This window comes from Platichthys flesus, chromosome 21 (genome assembly GCF_949316205.1).
Source record: "Platichthys flesus chromosome 21, fPlaFle2.1, whole genome shotgun sequence".
Lineage (NCBI taxonomy): Eukaryota > Metazoa > Chordata > Actinopteri > Pleuronectiformes > Pleuronectidae > Platichthys > Platichthys flesus.
Window position 1 is genome coordinate 7,976,338 of NC_084965.1, and position 19,950 is coordinate 7,996,287.

The 19,950-nt window shown below is 42.9% G+C and overlaps 1 protein-coding gene across 2 annotated transcripts in view; it reads left to right on the forward strand.

Annotated features, from left to right (window-relative positions):
* ntng1a (netrin g1a) overlaps positions 1-4,997 on the forward strand; it is a 97,136-nt gene extending 92,139 nt beyond the window's left edge. For both annotated transcript variants that reach the window (XM_062380047.1, XM_062380049.1), the window contains one exon: positions 1,559-4,997. In XM_062380047.1, coding sequence (XP_062236031.1) covers positions 1,559-1,797 — 239 coding nt within the window. In that variant the 3' untranslated portion in view covers positions 1,798-4,997. The remainder of the gene's footprint in view (positions 1-1,558) is intronic.
* The last annotated feature ends 14,953 nt before the right edge of the window (positions 4,998-19,950 follow it).

Here is a 19,950-nt window from a genome sequence, read left to right on the forward strand (position 1 = left end):
GAGGGGCCCTGCTATTTGTTGTTGTGATATTTATGTCCCATAGAGTTCATAGATTGCTCACCACATTGTTTTTTCCACTCCCATAAAGGGCTGAAAATGGGCAGAAGTGGCCTCAGTGTTTATCACTGTTTATTTGTCTCTGCTGGTTATTAGTTTGTGCGCCGCTGCTTTGTTTGCCTCCAGCTTGCTTGACAGCCTGCCTCCGCCGGGAATAGAGTGGCCTCGGTGTCCCAGCTCTAAATATACACCAATTTTCACCTGACGTTCAGTTTGTCGAGAGTCAGTGCTGGTTTTTTTTTGTTTCTTTTGGGGGGGGGGGGGGGCGGGGCTCAAAGGCTTTGAGGAAAGTGTAGATTTATGGCTCGTGAAATGGAGTTCTCTCTAGAAGATGGGAATTACTGAAATGTACTCATGTTACAGACAAAATGATTACACGCAAACGATGGGTTGAAAATGTAAGTGCTGTCTACAAGGGGTTAACGGGGAGTTGCATCTGTTTAAATGTCAGGTGCCATGATGTTTAGTTGCATGTCATAATGTTAGATGAGATGTGCACACTCTAAATATAAGGTGGTGTTAAATTCACTTGTTTAGAGCACAGAGGGCTCAAAGTAGACACTGTGTGTTGGAGCTGATGTTTCATGAGTTTGTCTCAGTAGACAATACAAATGAAAAAGATGGAAGATAAAAGTTTGCACAAACAGCATTAACCTGACTTCACCAGGTGTTATTACAGTGTGATGCATGCACAGCAGCATTAACAATGGATATATTATATAATATATTATAATATATACAGTTTAAACCTTTATCGGGAACTTCTAAATTTAGTATTTTACACAATTTGTATTAAAGGAATCATTTGGAATTTTGAGAGTTCAAACTAATACAACCCTCACATCTGTGTCCTAATCCAGAAGCTGCAGCTAGGGGGCAGCACCTCTACTTCTCACTGACTAACACATTATCTCTTGTTTGCCACGTGTCACATTTTTGACTCTATATAAAGACGGAGGACATGTGTAGAGATGTATCTTCCATTTTTATAAAGTCAATGTTTTTCGGAGTTTTTATTTTGTTTATTTATATATTCTTTGCACATGCGGTTTAAATAAATGAATTGTTTGTGTTAACTGGTGAGCATTGAGGTGCTGCTGCAGTAGGGGATAGAGCCAAGCTAGCTGATCCCCCCCCCCCCCCGTTTTCAGTCTTTATGCTAAGCTAAGATAACAAGTCCCTGGCTCCAGCTTCATATCTAGCTCACAGGTGTGAGAGTGAATCAGTCTGAACGTCACAGTCTCAGGACTAAGGTGAGGAGGCAGATGTTGAACCATTCCTTAAGGACTTTGTAATAGATGGGAATATAATGTGGTGGCACTTTACTTGAAGAAAACCTGTGAAGATGAGAATCAGTTCATGTGACAGTTCCCCGGTTCTTCACAGTGAACTCTAATTATATGCTTCTGTTACATTTCAAGTAAAGCGTCACCAACAGCTCTTCTGCATGTTTGTCGCTCACCCCTCTCTCCTGTCTTCACATTGCTCCCCCCCGCCGCAGCCCGGGTGTGCGACAACGAGCTCCTGCGCTGCCAGAACGGCGGCGTGTGCGTCAACAACGTCCGCTGCAACTGCCCCGCGACCTACAGCGGCCTGCTGTGTGAGAAGCCCCGCTGCAGCTCGGAGCTGGGGGGCTGCGGGGGCCCCGGCTCAGGCCAGGCCCCGCTGACGCCTCCCTCGGCCCTCAGGCTGCTGCTGCTGCTGGGCTCGGTGCTGCTGGGAGAGGCCGCCGTGCTCTGAAGAGACCCATGACCTGGTGGGAGCGATACAGTCCCCAGCCCCTCCACCTTCGACCCGCCCACCTCCCCCCGGCCTCCCCCTTCAAATAACCAACGACCATTAAACGAGAACCACCATGAGCTTTCTGGACTGGACCGCACCGAGCTTTCTCCGCCCCGCCGGACTCAGCGGACACTTGCGCTGACGAACAGGGAATGTGCCAGACCGACAAGTGCAAAGACTTTTCATTTCATTTTCAGAGATAATATAGAGATGAACTATAGATGCCAGATATTATTATTAAAAAAAAATGTATAGAGGGACCGAGCGTATGCCTGAAAAGAGTTAAATGAGCAAAGAACAATTATCACCCCCCCCCACCTCTCCAACCCAACCACCTCCTAAGCCATACCAGGTTCTTGAGCTCCTTCTAGTTCGAGGAGGGGACAACTGAGGCGACGGACTAGCAGTTCGCCTCCGCTGTTATTGCCACGGCCACTTAAGCTGCGACCAATCAGCTTCCGCACGGGCCGGCAGTTGGACGCCGATCTCCTCTCACCCTCGCTCCCTCCGGGGGAGGACGCTTCTCCGAACGACAACCGTGATGCTTCGGGAACGAGACCGAGAGAGCAGGAAAACACGGGGACGCATTCTTTGCTGTCAGTGCATTGTGGATAGAAGGGAATCTGTGCGGACTGCCACTCTGTGACACAAAAAGAAACCTCGCCCCCCCCACCCCCCAACCCTCCACCGTCGTGCCCCCTCTAGCTTTCTGTCTCTCCTTCGAGCTCTATCTCATCCTCCCTCCTGTTCATCCCCCCCCCACCCCCGATGCCCGGCCCCCTCACCATGCTGCCACTGACTTGTGCTTTCGTGAACGTTACTCTGTAAACCCTCGGTGGTTGAAAGAACTCTTTTGTCCGATGTTAGTGATGCACATGTGTAAGAAGCCCCCCGCCCCCGCCCTCCTCTCCCCTCTTAAAAAAAGATAGTCCAGTGAAAGGTGTCTCGATTCTTTTTTTTGTCCGACCTCAGAGCCGCCACGCTCCCTGCGATCATGGTCCGAGGGTAGTTTTCCCCCTATCAGACAGGAAGTGCATAGAAAAAAAAACATCAGTGTATTTGCAAGTTCTTTTCTCCACAGAGCAAACAAAAAAAGCGTCATGTAGTCCTTTTGTATCTTTGCCGAACTGTGATTGAAAAAAAGGCAACCTTTAATGTATATCTATTTAAGACGTCCACACGCAGAAGCAGTCGTTTTTAGTTTTTTATTTTCTTATTTTTTTTCCTCCCCATTTCTTTCATCCCCCCTGACTTTAGTTGTTATCATTTCTCTTTCGTTGTGCAGTTGATTTTCCTTTGTATTGGCAATGTGCTGGCATCAAAGAATATCGGTTTACATATACAGTATTAATAAAGTGTAATAAAAATCCCACCAAAGGACATTATAAATGTTTTGTTCTTGCTTTAACACGAGAATTTAAGTGAATAAAAGTTTAAAAACAAAACAGTGTGGGTCATGTGTCGATCACAGGTAGGTGCTCTGCTTCATTCACTTTCATTCAAGGAGGCTTGTGATGTTCTGTATCTGCCGATCGATTTTGTCTCTGCTTATGTTTGAATTAATGGATCAATGTTTGAATAAATATCCATTAATATCCTTTTTGATTTTCTCACACAGTTTGGTATCTTTTACAGTTGTACTGTCAGTGATCATAAAGACAATCATTTACTGCTTATATGTCAGGATATATGGAATATTAACCCAACAATAAATAAAAAGGGTTAGGGTTAATCTAATCATAGTTTTAACAAATGACATAATCCTTTCCAGGGAACATCTATAAAATAGAATCCCATCAAGATCCATGAATTATTCTCTGAGAAATCAATGAAAATGATGCGGGGGGAATGAGTATGTTACACTATGTATGTATATTTGCACATTAGACATCAGCTTGAAATGTAGTGGAATAATCTCTTGTCAGTTTACATATGATTTATACTATTTACTCATTTCAAGTGAAAGGTGAGCAGGTAATGATGATTTCTAGTTTCGACTCCCATACAGCTTATTAGATAAAAGTTATTAAAGAAACAGTATCAGCACATTGAGTTGAACTAAATACTTTTTTTTTTTTATTAAATTACATTTGGTAAGGCAAATCAAATTAATTTTACTTAACATTTGCTTTCAATCCAGTAAAGCATAGGGAGTGTGTGCAGTGATTCTTTTGGTCCTGATGAGTGCAGCTATCTGCAGGACTGTTAATGATGTTAGACCAGACAATTGGAATTCCATTTACAGCCTCTGACACTTGCTCTCCCACTGAATAGAAATCTTAGTTTGTGTCTTCACATTCTGTGTTGTATTGTCTTCTCATTGTGTTATAATGTGCTGCTGCTGAAACGCTGACACACAAGATAAACTAATATGTGATCAGTGGAACCAAACCCCCTCTGCGGCAAGGCCACGCTGACAAAGTGACTGCTTAAAAGTCTGCAGTGATATTTCTGTGCCATTTATCTTGAATTCAATCTGGTGAAGATTTGTTTCAATGCCGCGCATTGTCGGAGGCACTGAATTAAATATTTACGACTATCGATGTCTCCCAGAGAGCCCGTGTTCAAAGTTTATATAGTGCGGCTTGTCAGACACTCAACAGTTCATCCATAACCTGAAATATTCAGGCCCAATTCCGGCTGAACAGACTTGAGCTGCTCTCAAAGTTTGAATCTGAGGGAGGAAAAACAAGTTACAGCACCAATAACTGTTCATTTGGAATAAAGCAATGAGAGTATATTGAAACGGCTCTATTGTTATGTGCAATTTTAGGCAGAGAAAACAAAACAGACTTTTTCAAACTCTCAGCTTTGTACATCTTCATTTTCTTATTTCTGGATGGAACTGAAATAAAAGGATGACGGGATTGAAAGATTTCTGTTTCCTCGCCAAGCCGCTCCGAGATGCCAAAGAAATTCTTCATTTATTCTTGTGCTGCGTCTGATCCAGAGCCACCAGATCGCATCCAAATCCCAGGAAGATATTTAACTCTTCATGTCTTTAGAAAACCTCAGTGAACTGCAGCGTTTGAACTATTAATGAAAATTAAAGACTGACTTTATTGTGCTGGGACACATTCTAACAATATATTTCTTCCCGTTCATTATTTTGTGTAATTTTTGTATGTTCTATTTAGTTTTAAATGAGCTTGTTTGTGTAATTGCTGCTTCTTTACTGTTGAAAAACAATTAAATACTTTAAATTAAATTATCTGATGCTTAGCGTGTTACTATTTCAATTTTTTACTTGCTTGTTTATTTGATTTTGGATATGTACTCATTAATTAAATGTCAAAATGCTATAAACTATCCAGAGTTAGCTATATTAGCTGATTTTAGCTTTTTTAAAGCAACCTGAGACGAAAGAATATTAACTTAATCTTATGCATTAAATATATATAATATCAATGCATAATTCATATTATAGATTTTTCATGAATCCATTATATTTTCTGACTTTCTGATTGAATTAATTTAAAATTGCTACAATCACAGTGTCACATTTAAGACCAGTTTAAAGATGCAGATGACGAACACAAAGTAGAGGAGCTCTGCTGTGTGTGAGAGACTCAAAGTCACTAGTTTGTCAAGGTCCCCTACAGCGGCCCTAATTTTAACTGTGTGTTCGACCCAGGTGTCAACGCACCACGCTGCGTGGAGAATTAAAATAGAGTTGGTGCCGTTCGGGGAGAGGACTTCATCCTAGATACTTCACCTCCAGCAGCTGTCGGCTGACCCACGAAAAACAACCGCCACTGGATTATCCCCCCTGTAAATTTGTGCTTTGTGAAAATGACATGAATGAAAACTCTTTAAAAGGTGTGTGTGTGTGTTATTTTTTTTAATTCCTTCTGTTGCAATACAGTGTGGACTTTATTTGTCAGTGTACAATGACTCAACAAAGGCGTTTCAGCCATGAGGGAAATTTACCTGTGTCTTTGGATCTATGTTGTATTTAACTCGAAGTGTCCGGTAATATCACACATCTCTGTCACTCACAGGCCACCGTAGCTGAAGGGCACAGCTCCATCCTTGTCAGACACATCGAAAAAAGTGATTGTGAACTCATAAATTCTACAGAAATCAACAGCTGCACACTTTGAGGTGGAGTGTCTGAGTGAATCCTGGGGATTTTCCTATTCGTGCAAGAGTCAAAGTCGCCATCTGATGCTGCCAGCAAGTAAAAGTCAGAGATTTCCATCCATCCAAACCTGGTTACATAATTTTGTTTTGGAGTCACCATGCTCCGTTACTTTCCTTGATATAAAAACATGTTTTGTAAAGACGTCATTATCCTTAATCTATCGTGAGTCGGAAAGAAGGCAAGGTTTATTGTGTGAGTTCAAGTTAAAACGTCTGCAGTAAGGGAGCATGTCAATTTCAAGTTATAACCCAACTTAAGAAGACGAACCTGAATATCATAACAATACTAAGTTTCCTTTAGGATCTAACATTCATTCTGTGATTATGCCTTTTTAATCTTCTGGAGAAAACACTCAACAGAACAGGTTTCAACACACTGAGCTCTGAGCTTTGTACTCGTCTGATCCTGTGTGGGAGGAAACGAGTGGAAACAAGCCCCAGCAGACTGGCATTAGGTCCGGTTGAGAGGTATTGACCTTGCCCCGGCACTCTTATTCCCGCTATGGTTGTGATGTGTTTGTTTGTGTGATGATCGATGCACTTATTGAACCGCACACAGCACTTATCGATCGGCGGTTCTTTTTTCTGACAGTGGGTGCTGAGTGGCCAGTGCTTCCCCCTCCCCCCCCCCTAAACCAGACATACAGTACTATGCCCGTTAATGGATGCTAAAGCTGCTTCTCAGCCAGGGGACTGCACACAGCTCCACTCAAATGTTCCGATTTTTCCTTTTACAAATATTCCCTTTTGATAAGGTAAAAGTAGTTTTTTCCCGTGGCCCACATCTTTCCTTTTTAAATCGCTCCGGCATTAGCAGGATAATCTCGGTGCTTGGCAAACTAATGAATACTTTCAAGGCTCCTTTTTTAAAAGGGTTCGATTCCGTTTGGAGACCGGGACACCTGAGAGTTTCCACAGGAATGTTGTCGGGGTAGTACGTCTGCCTGCTGGTGATTAAGAGTCACACGTCGCAGATTGTCACATACGACTGCAACATACTCGTGTTGTGTCCTTTCTTTTTTTCCAGGGAGACATGTCAGTCAGTTACTGCAGGGGGGTGGAACTGTTATCATGATGTTTACAGAAGAACCCTTTAGACTATAAATGATGTTGCAGTGTCGATGTTTAGAGGCGTTAAGGTTTAAACCCAGGACCATATCTGTGCAGACCTGAAAAACAGACATTGTCATTATCTTGTGTTTCCTCTGCGCCGGGACCCGTCATGTCGGCAGAGTGAGACGGCACACGGGAGACAAAGTGAAGGAGAAGCCAGACTTGAGGGGGTGACATCTTGTCAAAGTGGAAGGTGCCGCGCCGTTCTGCAGAGTTGAGCCATCGGGAATCGAACTTTTACCCGTCATACTTTGTTTTTCCCCCGGCTACGTCAAAACACTTTGACACATGGTGCTTCTCCAGATGCGTGCTGGGAAATGTTCAAATGAAGAGCAAGAATCCCAGCGTGGTTGAAGGATGTCCTACACGGAACCGTCATCAGCCCCCTGTCATGTGGGCGTCGACAACCAACATTGATGCACAAGAAGCTGGAAACCACAGCCCTGTGTAACTGGTAATCCTCTGAATGGAATTACAACAGGACTGAGGAATAATCCCATTCATGCGCTGAGCTGCCTGAGACATCACTCTGGTAATGTTATAGCCGCACACACAAAGTGGAGAGGACAACAGACCGTGAACTTGGGTTGAATCAGATAAATATTATTGAAGACTGGAGCATTTGATATTATGAGAAATACTCTCCGCTCCGTCTCTGGAGACATGGTAAATAAATATAGACGCTTTTCAGGGGCCGATCAATCTCCTCTGTAGACTTTGCGATACAATAACAGACACCACAATTTGTGCAGTGGGATGTGATACGCATTCAGCTCCCCATTTCCTGCACAGTTGTTTTAATTGATACTCATGATTGATTACAGTGCAGCTGAGAAAACAGAGTCCAGCTCCATCCAACGTGCCAATAAACTGAGTAACGGAAAAAAACGATTCTCCAATTGCCTGTATAGTGAACTATCTTAATAATCGTTGTGCTTTTCTTCATACAGACACCACATACACACACATATATAGGTTGAGATTTAATAATTGATCATTGAATTATTCCTAGAAATATCACAGCACAAGCTCTGACTTTTCTCAGTGGATAAAAGGAATGTGTCACTAATAACATGATTTGGTTCTGTTCGGGACTGAAGGTGTTTTCATAGAGTTTGATTTCTTTGGTTTCAAACAGTTCAGTCAGATCTGAGCAAACCACCAGTTACCGTGCTCACATCTGCCCAACAAACAATCCCAATTCCCAATTCAGGGTCCGTCTTCTTTTGGTGGAGGCAGTAAACGCAGCCCACTAAGTAGGTGGCCTGGGTAGATCGAGAAGTAGGTGAAGGCCGAACCAAAACGAGACGCTCTATGGAGGATTTCTATGATTTACATCTCTAGCTTGTCCCGCACGTACTGCTGTCACCTCGCAACAGAGCTACTGTAAAAAAACAAAAAAAACCTGCTTGAATCTGTGTGTTGTGAACTGGAGATGGAACAACTGTTCATTACCAGAAACTTAATGTCAGGAACCAAAAATGACTCCCATGGAGAACTCTCATGTTGGGATGCTGTTACTGCAGTGAGATCAATCTCATTCATTTAATGAATTTCTTCTCTTTCTTTGTGCTGGTCATTATAACTATGACCAATGATAAACAGCAAATAATTCCTCCTTCTCTTGGTTTGTTTGACTGTTATGACTCTTCCTAATGAAAACAGGAAGGTTTTTCAACCAACCTAATTCCTGATGATGAATGCCACCTGTGTGTGTGTGTGTGTGTGTGTGTGTTTAATCTGGCAAAGGTGGAGACACCTGTGTGGGTGGAGCCTTTAAAAGGCCTCACACTGGTTCCACTGGACTTCATTATGTCACAGTGAAAGTGTGTTGAATCAATGTGGGTGTGGGCAATAAGTGAAATGTTGCCATCCAAGGTTGTTGTTGCCAAAAGATTTAATGTTAGGATGTTTTATTTTAGATTCAGTGAGAAATGCATGTGAGTGGTGTTTCTGCTTTTAGGAGCTGAGCTTCTGCCCTGTCAGGATTTAGACTGTGAACCTTGTGAGAACAGATGAGGTGAATCAGTCTCACATCATCACACTTCACTCAACCCTCTAGTCAATGTTAAAAATAAAGCAAATGTGGAAGTGGTGGGAATTGAATTAACAGCTTTTTTTTTTTTTTTTTACATCATGTGCTCTCTGCTATGTGTGCGCAACCCACAGGCCATTTTCAACAGGGGTGTGTGTGTGTGTGTGTGCGTGCGTGCATGGAAAAACAAGTTGTGTCCTGATCCCAGGGCTAACTAAAGCAAATGGAAACTTCATCGTCAGAATCAAATTTGAATCAAATAACATATCCTTGTCGAATAAAAATCTCGGTCCCAACAACCTTTTAACAAAAAGTTCCATTAAAACATGAACACAAATGACGATAAATCTTTAAACAAGAATTCCGGGCCACTAGGTGGCAATAATGTCTGCAGGAACAAGCCGTCAAGTGAGCGTCGATGAATGTGTTGCGGTGATGCAATTTGCAGCAAACTTGTAATTAGACCAAGTAGTCCAAACCAAACACATATAATCACAAAGAAGTCACATTACACAAAGCAACAGTCTGAAATCCGCTGTGATGTAATTTTTTCCCAAACGCTACATTTTACATTTTACTCAGAGTGGTAATCGCAGGGTAATGCGATATTGATAATATCACGATACAGCGAAAAATTGCAAGAGAATCATTTAACGATAAATCATGAGATCTGTGAAGAGGAATCGAAAACTCCTCTATAAGAGGTCAAGGTACTCACTGCAATTATCAGTTTTACAAATTTGGACACAAACTAAACTAACTGGGATAAAATATTGCACCAAAAAAGTACAAGTTTTGTCTTTTAGTCTTTAAACAAACTAACTTGGCAATGTCTGCATGTGCCATGATTCCCATGTAGAATAACTAGCATGGTGCCAGCAGACAGATCATTGTTTGGCATTAGTTCAGAACACGATCTAGTGGCTTATGGATAATTTACTCCTCTCCTTCTTCCAAAGCAGTTTTCTTGCAAAAAAGTTTTCATTTTGTAAAAACACGTAAATAAGTAAGGACAGGGCGTAAAAAGTCAAACATGTAAAAAGTGACCTCATGTTAGCATCACTCAGGGGGGATTTCTTTCGGTGCAACAGGTTTCCATCCACATGAAGTCAAGTCACATGGACGTGCACGGTCTGTGTTGCACTAATAAGACCAGAGACAGCTGTCTCATCAGAAAGAGAAGCTCCAGTGCCGTGCCGATGGCAGAACACCTGCTGTGCAAGAGGAGCGTCACACACGAAGCTCACACAGTTTGGCTTTTGTTCTCGACACTGAGGAGAGACAGCGGCTCCTGGACTCGCTGTTGAATTGCAAATTAAAAATCAGTCACTGAAGCGAACTTGTCACTCATGGTAATAGTTGCACATGTAGGGCAGAGTTTGCAAAATAATCCCCTGTTTTATTGTTTTTCCTTTTTGGATTCTTTCAGAGGAAAATGAGGCCACACTTGGCAGATTCTGACATTTTCATTTGACGTTTCTTTGACTATAGAGCAGGAGACGGAGGTTAGAGAATTAGCATCGCTCCAGCATTGTTCACCTTCAAAGAGGCGGGCTAACTCCTGCCATCTTTGATGTTCTGTGCAGGTACACCATGTAGAAGGAAATGTGAGTAAGAGGATGACGGCCTGGGGGAGAGACTGACGCCTCATGTTGTCTGCAAACTAAAAATAAAGGGCCAAGATGGTCATCTGTGCCGTCCTGAGCCCAAGTTCCTGCATCTTCCCGTTTTATTAGGGAAAACAAAAGGGCATCTTTGGTGCTGTAAATAGTATGTTGGCATCCCCGCAGCTCTAATGAGGATGAGATAATCAGACGCACTGTGGTCCAGCCATGCCAATGGGAATATCTCTGCAAAGGCTCTGGCAACGAATCAAACAAAAGCCGTTTATTGGACGATCGAGACACAGACCGGGCTGAAAGTTCCTCGGCCTGGCAACTGGACCACTGGGTAACCTCCAGGGTTTGGATCGCACAGAGTGGCGGTTGGCAGCTCGGCAGCTACAACCGGGGCATGTGACTGAAACCTCCCTCGTTGCTTCTCATCTACAGGAACTAAAAGTGGCCTTTAGCGATCCACATTCAATCTGCGTCAGGCCATCTCATGTTAGCATCACTTCTGAACAACAGGGCAGCTTCACGAGACAAGTGGAGAGACACTGAGCGTGAGGACTGTGCGACTTTGCTCCAAAGTAAAAAAAATGCTAATGTGTTAGAAGCTCGTCTCAGAGCCACGTGTCAGGAAGAGTTCCGAACACAGTCACGTTCAATTTGAACATCAGTAACCCATCGTTAAAAAGAGAATAAGGAGGGAACACACCCAACCTTTTTGTTTCCTGAAACGTCTGGTCTCCACTGATGAGCGGATGCAGTCGGCACCCTGGTTTGTTGCCTAGGAAGAGCTTCATTAAGGAGCAGGAGAAAATACCTGCTTTGCTGTCACGTATCCCCAAGGACACAAACAGGTGTGTGAGAGACGATAATTATGCATGGCATGTTTGCACAGCTTTGAGTCGATGCGACTGCACTGATGAAGATATAAATACATCTGAGCCTATACTATGATGAGGGTTATCATTTCCCATCTCAAGGAGAAAAACAATACAATTAATGTAAAGGCTTGTGTGTTGGAGACAATATAAAGAAAGTTATGCAAGAAGTGGTGGCCAGATGTGACAAAGCCCTTACTTCTTATCATTGAGACCACGATTGAAAAGGCCTCATTATAAAACGGTTCCTGATTGGCTGAGCCATGTGCGAAGATGTCGTAAAATACTAACCGTGGATAGAGCGTGGCTGACTGGTGGAAGGAGATGGACAGAAAAGAGGAGAATCTAAATTAATGAGGGAAACTGAGATGCTTGAGATGACATCAAGGCAATGACACCACTGTAATGTTGAGTCTTTAACACAGGCTTTCCACTTTGTCTGTGTTGCCTTGTAATCATTCTACTCAATCTCACTGAATTGGACTGTTGGAATGATTATTTGTTAACACTACTTTCTCTTCTTGCTGTGTTTATTTTCTGATACGATGCAGGGGCCCCGTAGTCACTGAATCAAGGCCTCACAGATCATACACCTTATTCCGTACACTGAGTTGTCCAAACTAACTCCAAACTTTCTGGAGTTAATACGATGCAGCTGTGGGCAACTTAACCATACGGTACCAGACCTGGCGCCAGCCCAATCAGGCAGTGCTCACTTTAAATAAGTGAATCGCCAACAGTGAAAGCAGAGGACAGTAAGAACTTAATGGATGTTTTAATGAGCCTAAGCATAAATCACAAGAGAGATATGGTTTGTTAAAAATATTGCCACAGTTCTGAAACATCCATGAATCGTATCTCAGCCAACTAATTGTTTTCTTTACTTTTTTCTATAGATATACATAAAGCTTAAACAAGAGTGGGTGACATGTGGACATGTGGTGACACTGGGTCTGTACTGTACACAGTCAAATATTGTTATATTGTTAAGCAGATGAAGATGAGAAAAATGAAACATTTAACCTCCATGAGGCACCAAAGTGGTGTCATTCTCAAACCTGTCTGTGTCTCCTAATGTGCCACCGCTGATTCTATAAATTGAAACAACCTTGAGCACAGATAGAAATGGCTGTTTGAAATAACAACGCATCTATCTGGCTGCTGCCGATCTGTGGGAGCTGCAGAGCAAAAACAACATTTGAGCAACGAGCACTCGGCACCAAGGTTTAGGAAAATAACACAACAAATCAGTGCCATTACCACTTGAAAGAATCCAGGACGGTGAGAAATGGTGGGATCATTTGCATACGACCTTGTGAAGTGTTTTTTGGTGTGAGACAGAGAGGTGCTTTCTCCGTGCCTAATCAGACAGCTTGATTAAAGCCGTGCAAACCCCCTGTAGCAGGAGAGCTTTGCCGCTCACGAGTTACAGAGCACTCATCACGGATGTCAGACCAGTCTGTACAGCGGCAGGTAACTGTCAGTATCTGGTCTTTAAACCCAAAACAAAGCTTTAATGCATTATTTCCACCACCACGTTTTTTTGTCTTGCTCACAGGACTACTTGGCTCTGGGGAACAGAACCATCTGTTTCTACTGCTGCAGCTCTTTGTTTCATCTTTGGAGTAAGAAGGTGGACGCAGAACTATTCTTCATTTATACTGTTAAATGTCTTTGTTTTTTGGTTTACGGACTTTTCATTTGTTTGTTTCCTCTTTGCTCATCTGTAACTGTTTTATCAATTGATGCATGCATATGAGCTGCCTTGGAACTATGTACAAACACTGTCTTTATTTTTCCTTTCTAGAGAATAAATAAGCATGATCAAATGTTGTCTCCCTTGTAAAACAAGTGTGTATGATGAAGGAGAAGAAGGTCTGTACATTTCACTGTCACTGCTGCTTTGATTGTCACACAATATCGTCTAATTTGCTTCCCCTTCTGGCCTCCATCATGATCCCTCTCTCTCTCTTTTTTTTTCATCTTGCTGTTTTAACACACATTTCCCATCTTTGGTAACTTGGCTCAAGTTCTTCTCATCACCTAACGAATTCCTCTGCAAAGTGAAAAATGACATTTTGGGTCGGGGACTTCAAGGATGGTCAAGTTAATGAATGGCCACCAGATGGCCCTTATTAGGCTAATGGGTTCCCCCTCTCTGCAGCCCCAGCTCTCGCCTGGGGACTTAACTTGCTGGCAGCTTGTGTGTGTGTGTGTGTGTGTGTGTGTATGTGTGTGTGTCTGTCTTGTCTGTTGAGTTAAATCAGGTTAACCTGAGGGGATGGAAGGACGAAGCGTTTCCCCTTTAACTCGGCTGCTCTGTGTTTTTTGATGGGGTCAACTGGCCACTGCGGGAGACACTGGTGTCCCGGTCACTCCGGAGCGCTGCTGACCCTCAGCCCTCCCGCTCTGACAGCCTGAACCCGGGCGCCGCTGCACTGAGGTCTGAAGTTTACAGGCGGAAAAACAGGATTTGCAGAATGAGCAGCGCTGCCCCGTCTCCTCCAATCTGACAGCGTGTTAATTGCCTCATTTATAATCCCCGCTCATCAAAATGAATAATTGTTGTAACGCATAGATCTACCACAAAGACCTTTTGTTAAACTGCAGAATTATGCTACACATGGTAATTAATTGAGTTTAATTTATCAGATGGCCGTCAGTGCACGCTGCCGCCGGGTCTTTGTGTTTCTGTCGCCGGGTGTTGTAGCTACGAGGCGAGAGAGCCGAGCTGTCAGCTCAGTTTCAGATGAGGACTGTCGCTGCTCAACAAGTTACCGGAGGCCTCGGCATCCTCTCACCAGCTGCTGTGACGCTGCATTATGCACTAATCCCTCCATACAAGTCCCAGCTTTCTTTCAGGAGCAGAATCCTGATGAGTTGAACGAAGAGCGCTACGTCTTCTGGAGGAAATCTCCACTTCAAATGTTTGTGATTTGTTTGAGGCGGAGGGAATGCAAACTAGTCTCTCAGGGCTCAGAGTAAAGAATAGACCAGCATACAAACTAACGAACTTTAGTGATATCTATTAGAATAAACTACCAACAGGGAGGCTACCGGGGGTTGTTTGGTCAAACACAAACCCCGAGCAGATGCTGTGTGCCGATCTTTGACTTACAGAGCCGTAGAAGTCACCAGCTATTATCACTGAATCACCCTGTAAAGCAAGTTTGAAAAGAATCCTAAAAATTTACAAACTCATTAACAATATGCTGGTCCTGACACAATGCATGATGGTTAGAATTGTTGTCCGACTTTAAACAGTACTGGTCACATGACCTTAGGACATCATGGGCGTGTGATGACACACCTATGATCTGATTGGCTGAAGGTTGAAGGGATGATGTGTCCTAAGTTTTTTTCTAAGAATTCAGATGTGTTTTCTGCTACGTATATGTCCACATGTCATCTACCTTTTTGCCGCGTAATGAAAGATATTTATTTTATTATAGTTAGTGATTGCGTCATTATACAATGTTCACTTAACATATAACCACTGGCAGTGTTTATCTGTTGGTTTCTCTCTGTTCTCAGCTCACTGATGCTGTAAGAATTTTTGAAAGCGTCTGTTCACAAGTGTCAATGTAATTGCATTGTCACTCCACATAAAAGAACTCTGTGGGCCAGGCACAGGAAAGAGCCTGAGCCCTGAAGCTCCAGGTCCTCTTTACCTGCAGTGGGTGGGAAAGTGGTGAGCGGTTTGAACCCGGTTTACTGGTTTGTACGTGTTTCGTCGGACCGGAGTTTCCGCAGTGACCTTATGGACTGATGTGAGCGCAACGTGATTCGTCTGACTGTTGGTTTGGTGACAGATAAAAGCTGAGTCTGCAGGAGAAGGTCAGAGCCTCGGCCATTCTTGGACTTCCGAGCGCAGCATGGAGCTGTTGGGGGCAGGAAGTACCAGCGTGAACTTGATCTGTAACAAAATCACAAAAATAGCAGAAGAGATTTCTATTTCACCAGTTTAGATATGTGTGGCTGAAAAAAACAGATCTGACTGAAGGGTGCTTTCCCCAGCAGACTAAATAGGGCAACGACATCATTATCCATCATGTGGAAGATCTAAAACTGTAATAAGGGAGTAGGGTGACCTCAGGCACGACTGGAGCCCCTCGTAGCGGAGCTGTGTTGCCACGGGTGGAGGTTGAGACACAACTGCTGACGCCACCACATTTCCAGGAATGACAAATGGAAGCTGAATACATCTGGAGGTGCTTCAGGGGACACTGGGGAATGGGCACATAGCGAATAGCACCATTTCCAGTCGAGGTTTGAAGGGGGATCGAGAGAGAGAGAGAGAGAGAGAGGCAAAGCAAATACTGAGCTCAACTCAAAGTCCCCATCATCCCTCTGCCACACAGGAAGAGGAAGGGTCTGCATAAATGAGACCAGACGAACAGAGCTGTGTGTGTGTGTGTGTGTGTGTCCTCTCAACTAGACCTCTATAGCTAAAACTATGAGGGTAAATATTGATTCAATATGGCCGTAGCTGGATGTAAACAAAAAGGCACAGCGACACATAAATTAGAATTAAGGTGATTCACTTGACATAGTTTTAATCAACAAATGACTTCCCTTTTTTTGCTTTCTGTCATAGTACTTTTTAAATGTCTTTATATGACATAAATAACATTCAGCAACGAAGCCAAAACGTTAACAAAACATTAATTCAAAATTGAATTAGGACCAGATTCTGACATTTGTATCGTCTTAAAATACAGATGGACAGAGGTGAATATCCACAGTGCAGGCAGCTTATTGTATTATTTTATTTATTATAACACAGGCAGGAACCACATATAGAAATAATAGAATAAGGAAGCTGAGCACAGCCTCTTACGTTTGTGAAATTTATGGGATTCAATTTGGTCCATTTTAGTAGTGGTGTGTACAGAACATTTTCTTCCTTACTGTACTTTTTTCATATCTATACTTTGTTTTCAAGTAAAAAAAACATATACTTATATCAGCACATATCTGTACTTTCTCCTCAACTCAGTTTTACAAAGCGTTCCGGCCCAGTAACACAACCAGGACATTTTCAGTGGCGAGCCTTCACATTCTCATCACCTACAATCTGGGATGAATAAAACGTTCACTTCCTGTAGCAAAGCAAGCTGCAGCGTGACTTGTGCAGAGTTTTACTTTGGTGGACTTTGATGTTGGTGTTATTTGAGTACTTCCTCAACCATTGGTCTATTTAAGTCACATTTCCAGATATGTTTAAAGATTGATTTATAACTCATTACTAAAAAATTTTAAGCAAATGAATGTGCATTGATATTTAAGTTAATTTGTTATGTTTTTGTTGAGCTTCATGTTGAGCTTCATGCGGCCAATCATTTGCACAGACACACACAGACACACACAATGCAAACTGCTCTTTTCATGCGCAAACAGTCCAGATACATAATGGATGTGATGCAGCACCTGAAATAAACATGTTAAACAATCTGGACTGGGAAATGTATTGAGCACACACACATACCAGTACAACAGTGCAAATTCAAGAGCAGACGTCGAGGCAGTTGACCTGGAGAATTGGAAATGTGATAGTCCTGTAGATAAGTGATGTGTCAGACTCACGGCCTGTCTGCGGCAGGAGGTTCAGCAGCGAGGAGGATCCAGTAACACAAGGTCCACGCTGCCGGAAAATCCTCCCAGTCCCACTCGAATAATACGAGGCACGGAGGGCTAAAGCAGCTGGAGGAGAGGGGCAGAGGAAATGTAACCGAGACAGTAGCTCATCATACACACTGATGGCTTCCCTCATCTCCTCGGCCAAATTGTCGGAACGCTGCATGGTTTTAAAACTACACTCGAGTTTTGAATAAGGTCAGTTGAAGTTCACTTCGCCATTTTAATGCTGATGTTCCCAGTTTTTTCTCTTGGCTCAGATTGCGTCAAAGTTGCACATCACATTTTCCACACTTCACATATACTGTATATGTTCTGTATTTGTGCCCCAGAGGACACTGGAAGCAATGTTGCATTTAGATTGAAGGAAATACTCAAATAAACCACAGCAGGCTGTCAAGGCTGTATAACTGCATGAAATGGAAACAATATAGGTTTTCTTGAGGCTTTATATTCTGCTAAAATGCGACAAATTGTCCTTTTTCTAAACTTGCACATATAAATACTGTTCTTCAGGTTTTTAAGTCATGAGTAAGTGATGATGGGTGAGTTTAAATGAAACAGTGACAGCTTCAAAGTTATAAATAACACCTTTAGCTGAAATGAACAAAATAAAATTTGAATTAATATGATTCATCTGAAACTTACCTGTAATCACATAACTGTTCAGAAGGGATATTTAAAGCCTGACTTTTATATCTCAAGAACAATTATTATCTACATATAACCCTTGTTTGTTTTTTGTATATGTTGTTGTGTTTTCTCTGTTTTTTGTTGTATCACACAAATCGTTTCTCTTTGAAAAGACACCAATGATGTGGAAGGTGCCTGTATGAACTGTCCAGTAAAGGATTCCATGCATTGTGTCACTCTCTTGTTACTTCAATCCAGTGCAGGAGGAGCAGTGAGTGTCTCTTTTTTTAATGTGACTTGATGTGTTGAGAGGTAACTTATGAATATACTTCACTTTTAATATAAAATGTAATATTATTACTATTTAATATATGTTAAATGTAATTAGAATTAACACTAAGTTTGATATGAGGATAATCTTATAGTTTAATAACTTTTTTGATTAAGAACTTAAACAATTGATATCAATGCCAGGTGCTCAATTATCTTTACCCCAGGTACAGGTTTCAATGTGCATGAATATCAGTTGGCTCTCACCCAGTGTCTGATGGATGAAATGTCATTCTGTGTTCACTATACACAATAAAATATGTGATCACATTGTGATTTCAAACATTGTCCCACAAACTCATCTTTACACACTGTCATGCAGCCATGGTTACAGTCAGTCCATTGTAACCATTCAACTGCAGCAACACAGAAGGTCGATGTTATATGTTTCTGTTAATGGTTTCCAGATTTCTTCAAAGTACATCAAAATATTTTACATCACAGTCGTCACACACACACTTTCTGTCCCCACGTTTATTCAAATCTCAATTTGAGTATTGATTGACAACTCCGACTGGATAGAACTGCTGCATGTGAGGCTACTGACGCTGTGTTTGTTTGTTTGTTTGTTTGTTTTTCAAGGACACCGTTTGTTTCCGTGCATTTACATTTAAATGCAAGCCTCCGCTGTGCACCGCGCTCGCTGCCGCCTCTTTACCTGACTACCCTGAAGGCATGTGGGGGGGGGGGGGGCGGCCACGTAAAGAGCTGAGACGTGCACGAGCAGAACACGCTCGATATTGCAAATGGCTAAATAAAACGTGGGCTGAGGCTTGTGGCAAAACAAATGATATATTTTGAACTGTTGTCTAATGCTGATTAACATTCTTAGTATTATTATTAATAAAGGCAATGTTTGTGCCTCCATCTGTTACCACTTTGTGTGTTGTGTGTGTGTGCGTGTGTATGTGTTGCACTCCATCTGTTGTATGTGTGGATAAGAAGAGGGATACAACAGAGGGCTGCGGCTGTGAAAAGTGCACTAGAGTGTTCACGAGTGTGTGTGCATGTGCCTTCAAATCACGCCGATGCCAGTTGGAGTCAACGCAATCACTCTGCACACACTTTGCTTCTGAACGATGCACAAGCCATGTCTACAGGCACACACGGCCATGAAGGACACGCGTTCCCCTGAATTTACGCTGTGCGAATACACAACACGACAAAAAAGGCCGGAATGATACGGTTGCAAGTGGCGGAGAAAGGATGCCCCGCGACAGCCCAAACAAGTGTGTGTGGTTTATGGTGATGAGCTGTCAGATTGTGTTCTGTCGACGGCACCTCTGTGTTTATGCAGCGTTGGTAGTCTCCAGGAAAACGGGGGGGGGGGGGGGGGGAGAGAGTGCTGCTTGATATTTACACACAGCAGCCACGCCGTCTGGCAACGATGATGGCTCCCTCATGGCTCCGAAAAGACCGAAATAAACCCAGAGAAAAATCGGGAGTGAGAGACGGGGAGTGAGAAATAGACGCGGGGATGTGTGGTAGTTGCAGTGGAAGGAGTCAAAACCGGGCAGATGTGATGAGACGTGGCCATTCAGAAAGCAGACGGAGGGGAAGGCAGACAAACGACTGCAGCACGACGCGGCTCCATGGGCCCTGCACGTCCTTTTCATTCAGTGATTTACACATCAACTCTTCATCACGTTAACAAACCAATACCGGACCCTTATTTTCGCCGGCATTCTATTAAACTCGGCTGAATTTCTGCTGTCGTGTTGTTGATGCGGCG